Source organism: Lutra lutra, chromosome 10 (genome assembly GCF_902655055.1).
Source record: "Lutra lutra chromosome 10, mLutLut1.2, whole genome shotgun sequence".
Taxonomy (NCBI): domain Eukaryota; kingdom Metazoa; phylum Chordata; class Mammalia; order Carnivora; family Mustelidae; genus Lutra; species Lutra lutra.
The window spans coordinates 97660230-97676180 of NC_062287.1; the positions used below are offsets into that span (position 1 = coordinate 97660230).

Sequence of the window (15951 nt, forward strand, 5' to 3'; positions counted from 1 at the left end):
TACCCAAGAGGAAGCTACAGAGATGGGGGCAGGGCTGTTTCAGAGGGAACAGGAAGCCCCAGGCTCTTGGCAGGAAGCAACGGGAGAGAAAGAACAGCAGCTGCAGTAGCTTGGGGACAGAGGGCCACACGGACCTTCCTGGGGATCTACTCCAATGGCAATGGTATTCTTCATGGTAATGTTGATAGGTACCACCACGTCAGCAAAATAAGGGATGTCCAAGGAGACCATGCGTATGTCTATTCTCCTGGCGAAGATGAGGAAACTGTTCATGCCTGCCCAGGTGGGGACAAAAGGAAAGAGGACAGTCACCCTAGTGCAGCCAGTAAGAGGATCTGGAGTCTCTTGTTAGTTTCTAGTGGATCCTGGGTAAGTTCTTTAAATTGTTCAAGCCTCAGCTTTAGCATCTGTAGAATGGGGATAAGGGCAGGGTATCCTGTAAGGACTAGAAGAGATCTGTACCCAGAAAAGCACTTAGCACTGGGCCTGACATATAGTTGTAAATGAGAGCTCTTTGTTTATATTCTAGAAGTGACACACTTTTCAAGAACTTTTACCATTTGGTTTAAAAAACTTTATGTTAAATGAAAGAGGGCTTTCCCTACAGATCATGGAGGGCCTATTCACAGATCCTTTCTTATTCAAACTCCCAAGGACGTTAGGGTTCAAATGCAGCCTGTCATGTAGCATCCCCTAGGGAGAAACATCAACTTCGAACTGCTGGGCAGCCAGGCCCTGTTCCCGGGACCCTCCAGCTGAGGCTGTCACCTATGTTGTACACTCACAAAGTGGTACTTCCAAGGCAGGTACCATGATATTGGAGAGATCATATGTTTTAATATTCATTATATAAACTCTGGGCAGATAAAACTGAAGTGACTTGTTCTAACCTGATCAGTGTGTTATGACAATTTTCCAACAATGAAAGCAGGGCATCTGGGAAAAGAGCATCTTTTTCTAATATGCATAGAGACCCCATAAGAACAAGTTAGACTCTGCCTATGATCCTGTCTACCTGGTCCCTTGGGCCTCTTTCTGGACTTTTCCTTCTCTCTAGAACTTTTTGGTCTCCCCTATGCCTCTCATGGTTTCTCAACCCACCGTGGAGTCCACCCACAGGGAAGGAAGAGAGCCACTGCCCCACTTGGAGAGGCTCTATCCCGGTTTGTGACGCTCCAACTTACCTGGTGAGCAGGTCTTGCCATCAGGCATCAGGTTGATGCCCGTGGGGCAGGTACAGCTGAAGCCACTCGGATTTGGGGACCGAAGACACAGATGGCTGCAGCCTCCATTCTCCCTAGCGCATGGTGTGGACACTGCAGGGGGAGGTGAAGGGGCGTCAAAGGGGAGGTCTACGGCAAAGGAAGGCCAAGGAGAAGCCATGGCGGGCCAAAGACTGCTCACCTGGGGGCCGCCGGCGGTGGAAGACATGGATGTCCATAAGGTTCTCCAAATTCTCCTGCAGGGTCTCCCGGTCTAGCCCTGTCAGTCGGTCTGCACTCTGTATACTCTTGGTCTGCCAGTCAGTCCAATAGATACGCTCTCCGTACAGGGTCAGCCCAAAGGGGTGGGGGAGCTGGCTTCCAATCAGCACCTGCCAGGCGGGGCGGGCCGCACTATGTCATTCCCCAGCAAGGTGCGAAGCACAGAGCGGTGGTCAAGATGGATCTACCCCCACACGTGCAGTCAGGATGCAGTTCCTCCACTGCCACCTGCTGGGCGACCTTGAGCAACAGCCGGTTATCAAATCTCTCTGAGAGGTGTCTGAGTGGCTCAGCCAATTAGGCGGCTGCTTTCAGATCAGGTTATGATGCTAAGGTCCTGGGATAGAGTCCCGCATCAGGCTCCTCCCTCAGCGGGGAGCCTGCTTCTCCCTCTGCCTGCCGCTCCCCCTGCTTGTGCGTGCCTGCATCCACGCGCTCCCTCTCTCTGATTAAAACAAAAAAACAAAAAAACTCTCTGAGCTTTGGTTTGCCAATCTGTGATATGACCGTGACAGCGCCTGGCTCCAAGGGTTGTGTGATGATTGTAAAAGATCTCGTATGATTTAGGTAACCTCAGAGTCTCTCTGCACAAATTATTTATTAATTACAAAAGGAAAAACAGTAGACACCCCCTTCACCAACCACCTTAACCATGCCAAGTTAGTATCACTGCAAAGGGACAAGCTGACATCTGTGCCTGCTGGTGAGACACACTGGACATGGCTTGATTTAATGTAGTACTCCTGTCCCAAACATAATCTGAGTCTAAGGGAACAGCAGACAGAGACATTCTACAAAATAACTGGCATTTGATATTTAAAAATACAAAGGTCATGAAAGACACAGAAGGGACTCATTTCCTTGACTGGATGGGTTCAATAAGGATGAGGAAGTAGAGGTTAAAGAGACCTGATTACTAAACACAGTTGTGATCTGGGATTGGATCCTGGTCTAAGAAAGGAGAAAGAAAAAAAAAAAAGCTACAAAGGACATTATTGGGGCAATTGGTGGTGAGACTAAACATGGACAGTAATGTTGTATCAATGCTAAATTTCCTGGTTTTGATCATCACACTGTGGTTACTTGAGACAATGTCCTTGTTCTTAGGAAATTGAAGTATTTTGGGGTCACAGATAGGATGTTTCCAATTTATTCTCAGACGGTTCAGAAAAATAATAATGCGTGTGTGTGCGTGTGTGTATAGAGAATGGTAAACCAATGGGACAAGTCTCACAACTTTTTTGTCTGAAATTATACCAATGAACAACAGCAAAAACAAAGAGAGCAATCACAGGTCCAGCAGGCATTTGGCGATTAAATAGTGTCTGTTGTGATGGTTAGTAGGAAGGTTTGTGCACCACAATCAACACAAATCCCCTAGTTTCCCTTCATCATCAGGCAACAATCTCCCGCCCACCCTCCTCAGCTCTGGAGGGCAGCCACAGCCTCAAAGGAATAGCACACAGTTCATTCTGGGTCCTCCAAGCTGCAGGCCAGGGGGAGCTGCCCCAGAGGCTTTCAGGGTCGTGGGGGATGATGTCTTCACACCACACTTACCTTCCTCTTGCTGCCATCCAGACCAGCAAATTCAATCGTCTTCATGCCAGCATCTGCCCAGTAAAGCCGCTGGGACCCGTAGTCAATGGCTAATCCATTAGGCCAAGTCAGATTGGAAGAGATGATGACCTGGCGGCCGGAGGCATCCATGCCAGCTCGTTCAATCTTAGGGCTTGCACCCCAGTCAGTCCAATACATGTACCTGGGCACAGGCAAGGAAGGTCTTATAGCATTCTAGTTAACCCCCAGGGGGACTCGGGGTGCCTAGGGTGCCAACTGCCTGCACTAGCTGCCCCAGCCTCCTGTCTCAGCTCACAGCCCGGTCCTGGCTCAAAGCTGTCTCTGAAGGTCTCGTACATTCTATCACTATCCAGAGGTTCCCCAGGGTTTTAATAAAGCCATAGCTCAATGGTTCAAGGAGTGCTTGGCAAATGAGGCCTGTTCAGGGATAAAGAAAGAGGGGAAGTAAGAATGGGGTGCAAGAAATGTTTCCTTGGGGCACCTGGGTGGCTCAGTGGGTTAAGCCTCTGCCTTCAGCTCAGGTCATGATATCAGGGTCCTGGGATCGAGCCCCACATTGGGCTCTATGCTCAGCAGGGAGCCCGCTTCCCCCTCTTTCTCTCTGCCTACTTGTGATTTCTCTCTCTGTGTCAAATAAATAAAATCTTTAAAAAAAAAGTTTCCTTGACAAGATGGGTTCAATAATTATGGTACACAAATTTAAAAGAATTCTATGTAACCATGAAAAAGAGCAAGAGAGCTCTGTATTATTAAGTGGAAAGATATCCAGGATATATAGTTAAGGGGGAAAAAAAAACAAGTTACAAAACAGTATACCATTGCATAAAACCAAAACCACCATCAACACTACCAAACAGATATATATATGTGTAAAAGAAAATCTGAAAAAATACTCTAAACGGTTAACCGTTAGCCTTGGTCATTGCTGTAGAGTGAGACTATAGGGAATCTGCACTTACCACAGATTTATTTACTTATTTGTTGGTTGGTTGGTTTATTTACAATGAGTTCCTTTGGTTAGCGGACCAAAAAAAAAAAAAAAGATAAAAAAATTTAAAAGGTTTCCTCGTCCACTGTGGGGACAGAGCTGTCACTGTACCCTCTGGTGTCTGTTAACTGCCCTGGCTGCCTAGGTGTGCCCATAAGATCTGGCCCCTCTCGCAAACTTCTGGGCTCCCCTCTAGTGCTCAGAGCTGTGGGATGGGTGGAGCTTGTCCCAAAGGGACAGGTGCTCACCCGCCCATGGGTTCCACCACGATGTCCCGGGGACGATCAAGATTCTCCCAGATGAGAACAGTCCTCATGCTGCCATCTGTGTTGGCCACTTCAATCCGGTCTGTACCTAACGAAGAAGTAAGGGGCAAAGGTATGAACTCAGTCCTTGGTCCTTCACCCTACTACCTTCTGCTCCCAGCACAGAGCCTGGCCTGCAGGAGATGATCAAGAAATATTTTGCGACAGATGCATGACAGATATCGAGGGAATTGAATTTGGAGAAGATGATGCTGCAGGTCCAAGGACCACACTTTGAGAAGCTCTGCTGTAAGGCATTCCTCTTGCCTCCCAGACTCACCTGGCGCATAGAAAATGCCCATTTTTATTAAGACAGTGATGGAAGGAAAACCACAGAGCATCGTTTCCTTCTCTGAAATGCCTCAAAACATTTTTGAGCACCAGCTACACAGCAGCAGAAGCTGACATTTGATTGGCAAATGTCAAATCCTCAGATATGAGCGTCTAGCTTCAGCTCTTCTGACCCACCAAGATCTAAGGCCAAGACAAGTGGTCTGGGAGGAACACTGGGTCCCTTCTCCCTGACGCTGGAATTTTAATAAGAAGAATCCCACAGAGCCAGGCCATGGCTGTCCTGTACATACCCGCATCTGTCCAGTAGAGCTTGTTGGTGACCCAATCAATGGCCAAGCCTGCTGGACTCTCCAAACTGGTATCCACTACGACCTAGACAGAGAGCAAAGCTGTGATCACCAACTGGACTTGTACCTCATCTCTGGGGCCCAACTGTCCCAATTCTCCAGGTTGGCAAAGGTATGGGAAGCCTAGTTCCGGGACAGGGTGGATTCCATCCCCTCCGTCCCTGCCCTCCCCGAGGGCTTGGGCCCTTGATGGGCCCTACCTCCTGTCCTGTTCCATCCCACTTGGCCCTGCTGATGGTGTCAGTGCTGACATCTGTCCAGTACACGTGGTCATCCCGGGAGTCCCAGTCAAGGGCCACAGCACTGCGCACGTCAGCCAGTGGGATGACATCGTCGGACAGGTCCTCTGTGTCAAAGCTGATCCGACGGATGTCCATCCTTCGGGCAAAAAGCAGGAACTTGTCAAGACCTGATCAAAGGCCGAAAGGGGTCTCCTTTTAATGCTCTAAATCCAATCACAGTGACAGACACAGACGCTCACCTTTGTGACATCTGGTTCAATCACACTTCCTGGGAGCTGGTGCCCTTTGTCCCCTACTCTTCACACCTCCGGCCCCCTGTGAGCACTGGGCAGGCCCATGCTGACAGACTCAGGCTTTAGGATTAATGGATGAGGAAACAGACTCTCCCCAGGGCCCAGAGGCATATCCCGTTTAAGCATCCATCAGCTTCGTCTCCTTTCCTCTCCTCTTTGCTCAGCCTCTTCGGCCGCACTGGCTGGCTGGCCATCCACTCCCACCCGACCTCACTTCCTTCCTTCCCTGCCTGCCTCAGGGCTGCAGCTCCACTCCATCACTTTCGTCCCCTTCTCTTCACAAGTTAGCAAACGATGCCTACTGAGCTTACTCCTTTCCTCACCTGCCTTGTCTCCTTCACTCTCCTGGCAACTCTGTGATTCACATCATTCTTATTCTCGTTTCCTGGATTAGCAACCCTGAGGCTAACAGCAGGTCAAGGAGCTCACCCACCTTCCCTCAGCCACAAAGCACCAGAGCTGGGACTTGGACTCAGGTCTGGCTCCGGAGAAGGCGCTCTGGCCAACGCCCTATACACAGCTTCTTCCCCACTGGCTCTTCTTCATCCCTTACCCCATTCTGGCCTATCTGAATATTTCCCAGTGTACATATCTGCCTGGAAGACCCTCCTTGCCTCACTTCACCATGTGTCTCCTTTTAAGCTCTGAGAAACCCTTATGGGGGAGGTCCTGGGGAGACCTGTTGTACCTCACTGAGACAAGAGGGACAAACCAGGGCACTTACAAGAATCAAGGAAGGTAGGTTCTCAATCAACGTGTGCTGAATGAATAGCCCCTGTTCCTCTGGATAGTTCCCCTCATATCAATCTCTGGGAAGGACCCAGATCCCAAGAGAAGTTTGGTTTTAACAAAGGACGAGAGGGTCAGTGGGAACACAGCAGAAAGTAAGAGCAGCTGCTGATGTGTGAGGAATGACCCCAAGCCCCTCGCTGGTCACGCCATACTCCTACATCACCCCTCTCTCTGGACTAGTCTTAAGAAAAAAAAACACCTGTCACTCTGAGCTAGATAAGGCGGCCCTCTCAAGGCAATGACCCTGCAGGAGTTCAAAGGAAGCCAAAATAGCAGATCCAGGAGCAACCAGGGAACCCCATTTTCTCCCAGTTATCAGACACATATTTATCCAAGGTCTCCATGTACAGAACATCACCCAAGGTCCTCATCTTGGCTCTTTGGTTTAGGGCCTGAAAGGACGTCTTTAACAGGGGGAGGCTAAAGGTAAAGAGACAGAAACCCCGGCTTTCTAGAAGGGCCTGGAACCGTCTCACTGCCTACGGATAAAGCATTTGACCTGATGAAATGGTCCACCAGCCTGGCTGCGGGGACCCATACTCTGCTGGGTGCTGTCACCGAGCCCTTGGGCTTCAGCTTTGCTGTAGGAGCCACCGGCCTCATAAGTCCTTCCTCTCCCATGACATGCAAGCCCTTGGATTTCTATCTCCCGTTCCTTCCACACCCCCTCCACAAGGCATGTCCACTGAGGCAGGAGCCCCAGACCCACTTACTCTGGGCACAGGCGTGGCCGCTGATCTTGCGGAAGCCTGTGGGGCAGGCGCAGGTATAGTTCTGGCCACTGGGCAGACACAGGTGGGTGCAGCCGCCATTGTTGTCCCCACAGCGGTTCTTCCCTGTTCAAAGAGTCCAGAGCAAGAGGGTCAGGAAACACCAAAGGCTGGTGGAGTCCACCCCAAGGCAGTTCAGTCGTTTAACCAGGGTGTGAGCTCCCTAGAAGGAGGAACCATAGCTCGTTATTTTTTCCACCTGCCCCAGCTGCGAACACAGTGAATCCCCGACAGAAGAGATAGCCTATGAAGGTTTGCATGAATTCGGTCAGGACAGTGAAGCCCATTTTCTGGGGTCTCGATGTTGTACCCTGAATGTCCAGCAGAGGGAGAAATTGGCCCCTATCCGTGCCAAGCACAGACTTCCTGGCCAGAAACAATGGCCGCTGTGACAGGTGCAGGGAAGGTTCCCAGAGGCACAGGAGGTTTACCAGGTGGGCCGTTTCTTACCTGCAGGCTGGCGCTGGGGGTGCAGGGTGTGGATGTCCATGGGGAAATGGAGCTTGTTGCGAATGATCTCCTGGTTCTTGCCAGTGAATTTGTTAGCACTGTTGATGCTCTTGGTGTGCCAATCTGTCCAGTACAGGCTGTCTTCAAACACAGTGATGGCAAAGGGATGGGGGAGGCCTGGGGAAAGTCCAGAAGGACCTCAGCCCAGACAGAGCCTGCCATGGGCTCTGGGCCCAGGCCTGGCAACTGCGCAAATCTTACCCTCTGCCAAGGCTCCTGGGGGCTGGGACTGGGGCAGAAGGATGAGAGACGAAGGAGAGTGGAGAAAGGACCTCACCCTGGCTAATGACAGCCTTGCGGTGACTCCCGTCCAGATTGGCCCTCTCGATGACATGATGCTTAGCATCCACCCAGTACATACGATGGCCCGCATAGTCAATGGTGAGGCCATTGGGCCAGAAGAGATGAGTATCGGCGATGATGCGGCGTCCAGAGCCATCCATGCTGGAGGCCTCAATGCGGGGGGTGTTGCCCCAGTCTGTCCAGTAAATGGTACTAGGAAGAGACAAAAGGAAATTGAGAGACAGGCAGCGGAAAGCAGGTAGTAACAGGAATAATAGCCAGACTGGGGCCTTTTATCTGTTTAACCCAGGGGATTCCAACGAGTAGGAGACACAATCTGTGTGTAGTCCACAGAGTGTCTTCTAAATGTCTGAGTTTAAATGTCTCTAGCAGGGTGTTCATTCATTTAACAAATCTCTCTCTCTCTCTCTTTTAATAATACCTGCACGGCTGTCTCTTAGGGATTAGGAGTATAGCAGTGAACAGAACAGACAAAAATCCCAACCCTTGTGGGAGATTTTTTTTTTCTAATAACAAAATTTATTACTACTTTTTATTAATTAGATCAACCCTATGAGCTAATAATAAAAATATTAAGCACCTGCAATGATCTAATGTGTAGTGTGGCATTTAAAATACATCTCATGGGTCGCCTGGGTGGCTCAGTGGGTTAAGCCTCTGCCTTCAGCTCAGGTCATGATCCCAGGGTCCTGGGATGGAGCCCCACATCAGGCTCTCTGCTCAGCGGGGAGCCTGCTTCCCCCTCTCTCTCTGACTGCCTCTCTGCTTACTTGTGATCTCTGTCTGTCAAATAAATAAAATCTTGGGATACCTGGGTGGCTCAGTGGGTTAAAGCCTCTGCCTTCAGCTCAGGTCATGATCCCAGGGTCCTGGGATCGAGCCCCACATTGGGCTCTGTGCTCAGTGGGGAGCCTGCTTCCCCCACTCTCTCTGCCTGCCTCTCTGCCTATTTGTGATTTCTGTCAAATAAATAAATAAAATCTTTAAAAAAATCTTAAAAAAAAATAAAATGCATCTCATTTTGGGTAGGTGAAATGGGTGAAGGGGGTCAGAAGGTACAAACATCTAGTTATAGAATAAGTAAGTCATGGGGATGTAACCTATGGCATGGTGACTATAGGTCATCACACTGTACTGTATTATTTCAAAGTTGCTAAGAGAGTAGAACTTCAAAGTTCTCATCACGAGAAAAAGTTGTTGTAACTGTCATACGTGGACAGATGTTAACGAGACTTACTGCGGTGATCATTTTGCGATATACACAAATATTGAACCATTATGCTGTACATCTGAAACTAATATATGGTTATATGTCAATTATATCTCCAGTTTGAAAAATGAGTCTCTTTTAATCTTCATACAGCTGGGAGTAGGTGTGCTTTTTTAAAAAATCACCAATTGTAAGTGAGTTAGCAAGTGAGTGAGCGGAGGCAGAAACAGACTGTCCCAGGCCACACAGCCATTTAGTGTAGAGCCAGGACTCAAATCCAGGCGTGTCTGGGTGCATAGCCAATGCTGTTAATGCCACATTGTGAAGAGGCCCCCCCAGCAAGGTCTGGCCCAGGCGGCCTAGAAACTGTTGCTAGATATTGCAGGAGGGATTGGAAGCTTGAGGTTCAACTCACTCACCCCTCCATGGGGTGCAAGGCAATAGCCCGGGGCTTCTCAAGGTTTTGCCACAGCAGCACCTTCCGATGGGCACCGTCCAGGTTGGCCACCTCAATCCTTGATGTCCCTGAGTCGGTCCAATAGAGTTTGTCATGGACCCAATCCACAGCCAGGCCCCCTGATGGAAAGAGGCAGCAGGAATGGGTCAGGGACTCAGCCAACACTCCTCTGGGCCGACATGACAGAGCAAAATCTTACATGAAGGTTTTGGGTCAGACACTGTTCTGACCATATTCTGACCACGTTCTGACCATAGTTATGTATATTAACTCACTTGATCGTCACAACAGCTCTGGGAACTAGATACTAAAACTCCTGTGAAGATGAAGGAGTTGAGGCACAGAGGAGTCAAGGAACTGTCCAAGGCCAAGCACTTCCTCCTCACAGCAAACCACATTCTGCTTCCTGAATCCTGGCTCCCTGACCCACGCTCAGAGTCTCCTGCTGCTCTGGCTCACGCGTTTGCAAACTGTGGCTCAGAGTTTTGTAGAGGGGTTTCGGAAGTTCCATAGGCTTATGAGCCAGAATCTAATCCATTTCACTGGGCTGTAGAATAGGCTGAGATTATAGAGTGAGCTCTTGTTTTTGTTTTTGTTTTTTTTTAAATCTGTAGACATTTGTATGTATCTCTCTGGATTGAGGAGACTATCCTTAATACAAAGCAACCAAAACAAAATTCTGAACTGAACCAAATGCTAAGACTTAGAGTGAATTGAAGGGGTGCCTGGGCGGCTCAGTCATTAAGCATCTGCCTTGGGCTCAGGTCATGATCCCAGGGTCCTGGGATCGAGTCCCGCATCAGGCTCTCTGCTTGGTGGGAAGACTGCTTCTCCCTCCCTCTCTGCTTGTGTTCCCTCTCTCGCTGTGTCTCTCTCTGTCAAATAAATAAATAAAATCTTAAAAAAAAAAAAAAGACTTAGAACAAATTGTAACTGCTGCCCATAAATCTCTGATTTCAAATGATTATATTCATCAAAATATCTCATTACTATTGAGTCCAATAATGAGCAAATGTCATAAACCTGAACCGTTAAAATTCACGTTTTTCGCTACTAGAATTCCATCCAAGATTTCGCCGGAAGAGAAAGATGTTCTGCTGACCAATGTTTGTGAGCCACTATCCTGTTCCTTCCACGATTGCTTTGTACATGCTGTGGCCCTGCCCTTCCCCCTGGGGCCTCATTCCCTACCTGGACTCTCAAGCCCTGTAGACACAACCTCCTCCACGTTGCTGCCGTTGAGGTTGGCACGGAGGATCCGGTCCAGGGTGACGTCCGACCAGAAGACAAGCTCGCGCCGGTGGTGGAAGTCAAGGGCAATGGCGTTCTCCAGGTTGTTGAGCAGCAACGTGTACTCGGAGCGGTGCGGTAGCACCTGCCGGATGTCGATGCGATTGGCGAACAGTAGCACAGGCTCCGGCCCTGGGACGTGGCATAGAAATGGGGCCCCCACTGGGCTCCAGAGCTGCCCCTGATACGTGTCAGCATGCACCCCCAAATCCTCAGCAGAACAAATGTGGCCCCCTGCCGCTGAGGGCATGGCCACATCTGCTGATGACTGGACTAGAAGAGTGGGAGCCTCCAAAGCATACTCTCCCCCACACCCCACCCCAGCAGAGTTTTTCTTGGGGCTCAGAATGCAACTCACAGCTCCACTGTCCTGAGATGAAAACTCTTTCTACCTGTCAGCAAATCCCAGGGACTGGAGCCCCTGGATGTCTCCAGGCTCAGCCCTCTGCCCAGCAAGCCGAATGCCAACAGCTCTTACCCAGAGCCTTGCAGCTGCGCCGGTCAGGTCGGAGCTCATAGCCTGCTTCACACCAGCACTGGAAGGCCCCTTCGCTGTTGGTGCAGCCCTGGCTGCAGTACCCCTCCTCAGCACATTCATTCACATCTGGGAGGACCGGGTGGGGTCAGATCTCCATTCTGCCACCCTCCCACCCCAACTCTCAGGCTGACTAGTCGCTTTCCTGCCCACATACCCATCTACTCTCCAGGCCCAGTGGGAAGGGTATACAACAAGTGGTAAGGGCATCAAGGTCATGGAGACCTGGGCTGGAATCCCAACTCTGCTCTCACCGGCTCTGTGGCCATTAGTAAGTTACTTAACCTCTCTGGGCCTCAGTTTCCCCATCTGTGAGACAGACAGGACCATCGCCACCTGCTAAGGGGATGATGAAAGGAGGTTGCGTCTGTCAAATGTCTGACCCATGGGAAACACAGCTGTCTGTCCACTGCCCCTGCCCAGCTCCAAAGCAGGCCCCAGCTCACCCTGGCACATGTGCCCATCCTCGGTGAGCCGGAAGCCTGTGTGGCAGGTACACTGCACCACCCCCCGCACCATCTGGCACTTCTGGGCGCAGCCACCGTTGTTAACATTGCAGTTCTCCTCACCCGTCCGGGGCCCTGTGCCAGCCAAGCCAGAGATGGGAGTTGAGCCCAGAATCCTCCCCCAGACAGCCAACTTGGCATTCCACCTGGACCACGAAGAACAGCTCCCGAGGCTGCACGAATCCCCGGGGAAGGTTCTCTTTGAACCACATGGGTGGGGTTCAGCCAGACCAGGGGCTGTGCCCGCCCACTGGGGACACTCACGGCAGTTCTGCTGTGGGCTTTCGTCACTGTTGTCCCCACAGTCGTTGACCCCATTGCACAGTTTCCTCTGCCCGATGCAGCGCCCATTCCAGCACAGGAACTGGTCGGAGGCACACTGGGGGCTTCCTAGAGGGGGAGGCAGCAGAGCAGGGCGGGAGAGAGAGGCAGGTCACAGCAGGGCAGGGCTTACGTCAACAAAAGGACGGGAGCCTGTCATTTTCTAGGGCGAGCTGGAGACAGATGAGACTCAAGGTGGGAGGGTTGGGGTCCAGGGCAGGAAGCAGCTCAGACAGGGCTGGTTGGATGTCTGCATTCGTTTGCTCCCCAGGAACACCACAGTGGGATGGTAAGGGATGTGGGACAGAGGGAGAGAGTGCATCCGTGTGTCCCGCATCCGGCAGCATGGCCAAGACAGTGGGGGCCGTCAGCCACAAAGAACAGTGCCTGCTCACAAGGCGAGAGCAACAGGCGGGCTGGCTGTGTATGAGTCGGAACGTGAGAGGTGGCTGATGTGTCCCGGGCCATACGGCTGGGCAGGCAATAGATGCACCTGGATTTGACACTGGTAACTGAGAAGGGCAAGAAAAATCCAGGCCGTGGGCAAGATGTGATGTAAGCATCATCTCTGTAGCCCACTGGAATGGCAGTGGTGACACCCTCAGCCACCCCTGTCCGCCAGCTCAACCATGGACCCAGGGGCCTGGGCGAACCCTGGGAGACTCCACCTGTGTTCTCACAGTTCTCTTCATCACTGTTGTCTGCACAGTCGTCCTCTCCATCACAGCGCCAGGACAGGCGGACACAGCGGCCTGAGCGGCAGCGGAACTGTTCAGCTGTACACATGGAGGTGGCTGGGCAAAGCAAAGGCCTCATGAGAGGCTGGCCCCGCTGTGGCCTGAGGCTCTGCCCCTCTGTGGTCCAAGGCCCCACCCCGCCTCCCCAACTGCAGCCCATGTCAGCATCCACGCCACTGTCCTCCTTCACAGTTGTTCCCAATGGCGTCTTTGCGCAAATTAGAAAACAGGTAACCTTTCATCAAGACGCCTTCCTGCCACTCATGAGAAAACTACAGGGACAAATATACAAATCTATATAATTACAGAATGTGTACATCCACTGTGTGACTGGCATCCCTTCAGACAGAACACCTCTGTGCTGTGCCCAACCTACACCACCGTCCACGACAGTCCTGCCCCATCTGTCTTTATTGATGGTGGCCTTTTTGGCTCCAAGAGCCCTTTCCCTACTTTCAGCCCTGCCCTTTGGCACTGCCCCCACTCACTGCAGTTGCGCTCATCTGATTGGTCATCACAGTCCGCATCGCCATCGCAGCGCCAGCCCGCGTTAATGCACAGGCCACTGTCACACATGAACTCTCCCGAGCGGCAGGGCTGGTGGGAGGCTGAGGAAATAGGACAGACTCCTGTCTCTAGCCAGTCCCTGACACAGTGTCCAGGGCAGACCAGAAAGCCCGGCCCCAGCACCCGCCTCCTCCATCTCTGCCCAACAGGGAGCCCGGAATCCGGAAACTCCTCCCCGGAGCTCGTGCCCCAGCTGGCACCTGTGCCTTACCACCCCAGGAGTTCCTCTGGGCCTGGCCTCCCTCCCTCCTCCTCCGCACTGCTGGCCAGACCACTCACAGCAGTCGGACTCATCTGACCAGTCTCCACAGTCATCATCCCCGTCACAGTGGTAGATGTCGAGGATGCAGCGGCCGTAGGCACACTGGAACTCCTCCAAGTTGCAGGGGGGCGCTGGCACTGCTGAGGCTGGAAGGCAGGCAGGGGTAGGGAGGGGCGTACACTCAGGCCTGGACACAGGAGAGAGGCCCTGACTCCTCCAGAGGGTAAGACATTCAGGCAAGGAAAGTGAGTGTCATCTGGGATGGCCATAATGGACTCCCATGTGCTGGTGGACCAAAGCGGGCCCTCCCCTCCGCACCCAGGGAAGATGCTCCCAGCCTTGCTCAGCGCCGGAGGTGCTGTTTCTGAAGAGCCCGCCCTCCCGGGCCGCTGCGCATGCACCCTGCTGCCCCAGCCTTCGGCCCCTGGGATGCCGCCCTCTGCCCAGCCCAGCCCACCAGCCTGGGTTCTGGGGCCACTCACGACAGCTCTCCTCGTCAGAGCCGTCTTTGCAGTCGGTGTCACCGTCGCAATACCAGTGCTCGGCGATGCAGCTTCCGTCACTGCAGCGGAATTCCTTGTCAGAGCACTTGCGCATGTCTGGGGGACGCAAGGGGACAGCAATCCTGCAGGAGCCCTATAGGCCGCCCTCCTTTGATCATCCCCAGCGCCCACCCTATTGCCCCTGCAGATCTGACCCAGTCCCTGCCAGACATCACAGACTTGGTGCAGACTGTGGTGGGGGAAGCGGTGGCCCTGGCGAGGCTGGGCCTTGGGCTCCTGTTCCCGGGTTCTCAGGGGGTCCCCACGGCTCTGTCCCTGGCCTGGAGACACTGGGACTTGGGCTCCTGTCCCGTGGGGTCTGCACTGCTCTGTCCCTGGCCTGGAGAGACTTGGGCCTTGGGCTCCAGTCCTGCGGTTCCTGGGGTCTGCATGGTTCTACCCCTCAGCCTTCCTCCAGGTGCTCCAGATACCCCAGGCAGTTCACGGTGCAGACGGGCTAGAGCCGCTGCTGCCTGTTCTCCCCCAGGCCAGACCACTGCAGCCATCCTCCCCACCCCCACCCCCAGAGCTCCACTCACCACACTGCTCATCACTGTTGTCACCGCAGTCATTGTCCCCGTCGCAGTGCCACAGGCTCCGGATGCAATAGCCATTCTGGCAGGGGAACTCATCTTCCTCACACTCCCGGGGGGCTGTGGGCACAGAGCTGTCAGGCTGCTGCAAGCCCGACAGGAAGCCCCAAGAACAGGGCTGGCGGGCTACTCCCAACACTCCCAACACTGAAGCAGGGGGGCTCTCTTGGGCTCATTTAACCAAGAGGGAAGGTGAAAGGAGGGACAAAGAGCTTAAGACCCTAGAGCTGATGTGGACCTGGGGCATCATTTTCTGATTGAGAATCCCTTCCCAACAGAGCCTGACAGAGCCCGCCTGGCGCCACCGGCACTCACGACAGTCCTGCTCGTCCGAGTCGTCCTCACAGTCGTTGTCCCCATCACACACCCAGGAGCGGCGGATGCACTTGCCATTGTCACAGTGAAAGTCAAGAGGAGAGCAGGTAGGCAGCACTGAGTCCCGGGAAAAGAGGGCAACAGAGAATGAGTCTGGGATATTTAACGGGACAGCCTCACCTGGCTGGAGACCCTGTGCCAACACCCCTTCCCCTGCGTCTCCCGACGTGACCTATAGTCCTTCCTCACAGACTCCCATGCCTGCCCCCAGCTGATGGAGAAGCTAAGAAGAAACCACAACTAAGAAGCCACAATATTTGCAGGGAATGGCCACGAGGGGTTCCCAGGGCAGGGAGGCCCAAGGAACCCCAAACCACTAGGAAAGCAGTAAGAGAAACATGAGCAAGAAAAAGAGGTGTTTTGTTTTTGTTTTCCTTTTCCTCCTGTTATTTTTTTTTTTAAGATTTTATTTATTTATTTGACAGAGAGATCACAAGCAGGCAGAGAGAGAGGAGGAAGCAGGCTCCCTGCCGAGCAGAGAGCCAGATGCGGGCCTCGATCCCAGGACTCTGAGATCATGACCTGAGCCGAAGGCAGCGGCTTAACCCACTGAGCCACCCAGGCGCCCCAAACCCCTTTTCCTCCTGTTAAGTGAAGATTAACACATCTGGGCTCAACTTCCAGTTCTAGAACTCAGTACTTATCCCACA

General features: G+C 52.4%; 1 protein-coding gene across 1 annotated transcript in view; it reads right to left on the reverse strand.

Moving 5' to 3' along the window:
• The window catches only part of LRP4 (LDL receptor related protein 4), a 50048-nt gene that overhangs the window by 19208 nt on the left and 14889 nt on the right, over positions 1 to 15951 (reverse strand). The window contains exons 3-23 of the mRNA XM_047692329.1: positions 15242 to 15358; positions 14873 to 14986; positions 14274 to 14390; positions 13809 to 13937; positions 13451 to 13570; positions 12894 to 13019; positions 12169 to 12294; positions 11845 to 11979; positions 11342 to 11467; positions 10765 to 10995; positions 9536 to 9692; positions 7881 to 8098; positions 7544 to 7720; positions 7037 to 7159; positions 5197 to 5405; positions 4940 to 5021; positions 4299 to 4404; positions 3042 to 3243; positions 1405 to 1594; positions 1185 to 1316; positions 135 to 275 (exon numbers count right to left, since the gene is read on the reverse strand). Coding sequence (XP_047548285.1) covers positions 135 to 275; positions 1185 to 1316; positions 1405 to 1594; positions 3042 to 3243; positions 4299 to 4404; positions 4940 to 5021; positions 5197 to 5405; positions 7037 to 7159; positions 7544 to 7720; positions 7881 to 8098; positions 9536 to 9692; positions 10765 to 10995; positions 11342 to 11467; positions 11845 to 11979; positions 12169 to 12294; positions 12894 to 13019; positions 13451 to 13570; positions 13809 to 13937; positions 14274 to 14390; positions 14873 to 14986; positions 15242 to 15358 — 3078 coding nt within the window. The remainder of the gene's footprint in view (positions 1 to 134; positions 276 to 1184; positions 1317 to 1404; positions 1595 to 3041; positions 3244 to 4298; positions 4405 to 4939; positions 5022 to 5196; positions 5406 to 7036; positions 7160 to 7543; positions 7721 to 7880; positions 8099 to 9535; positions 9693 to 10764; positions 10996 to 11341; positions 11468 to 11844; positions 11980 to 12168; positions 12295 to 12893; positions 13020 to 13450; positions 13571 to 13808; positions 13938 to 14273; positions 14391 to 14872; positions 14987 to 15241; positions 15359 to 15951) is intronic.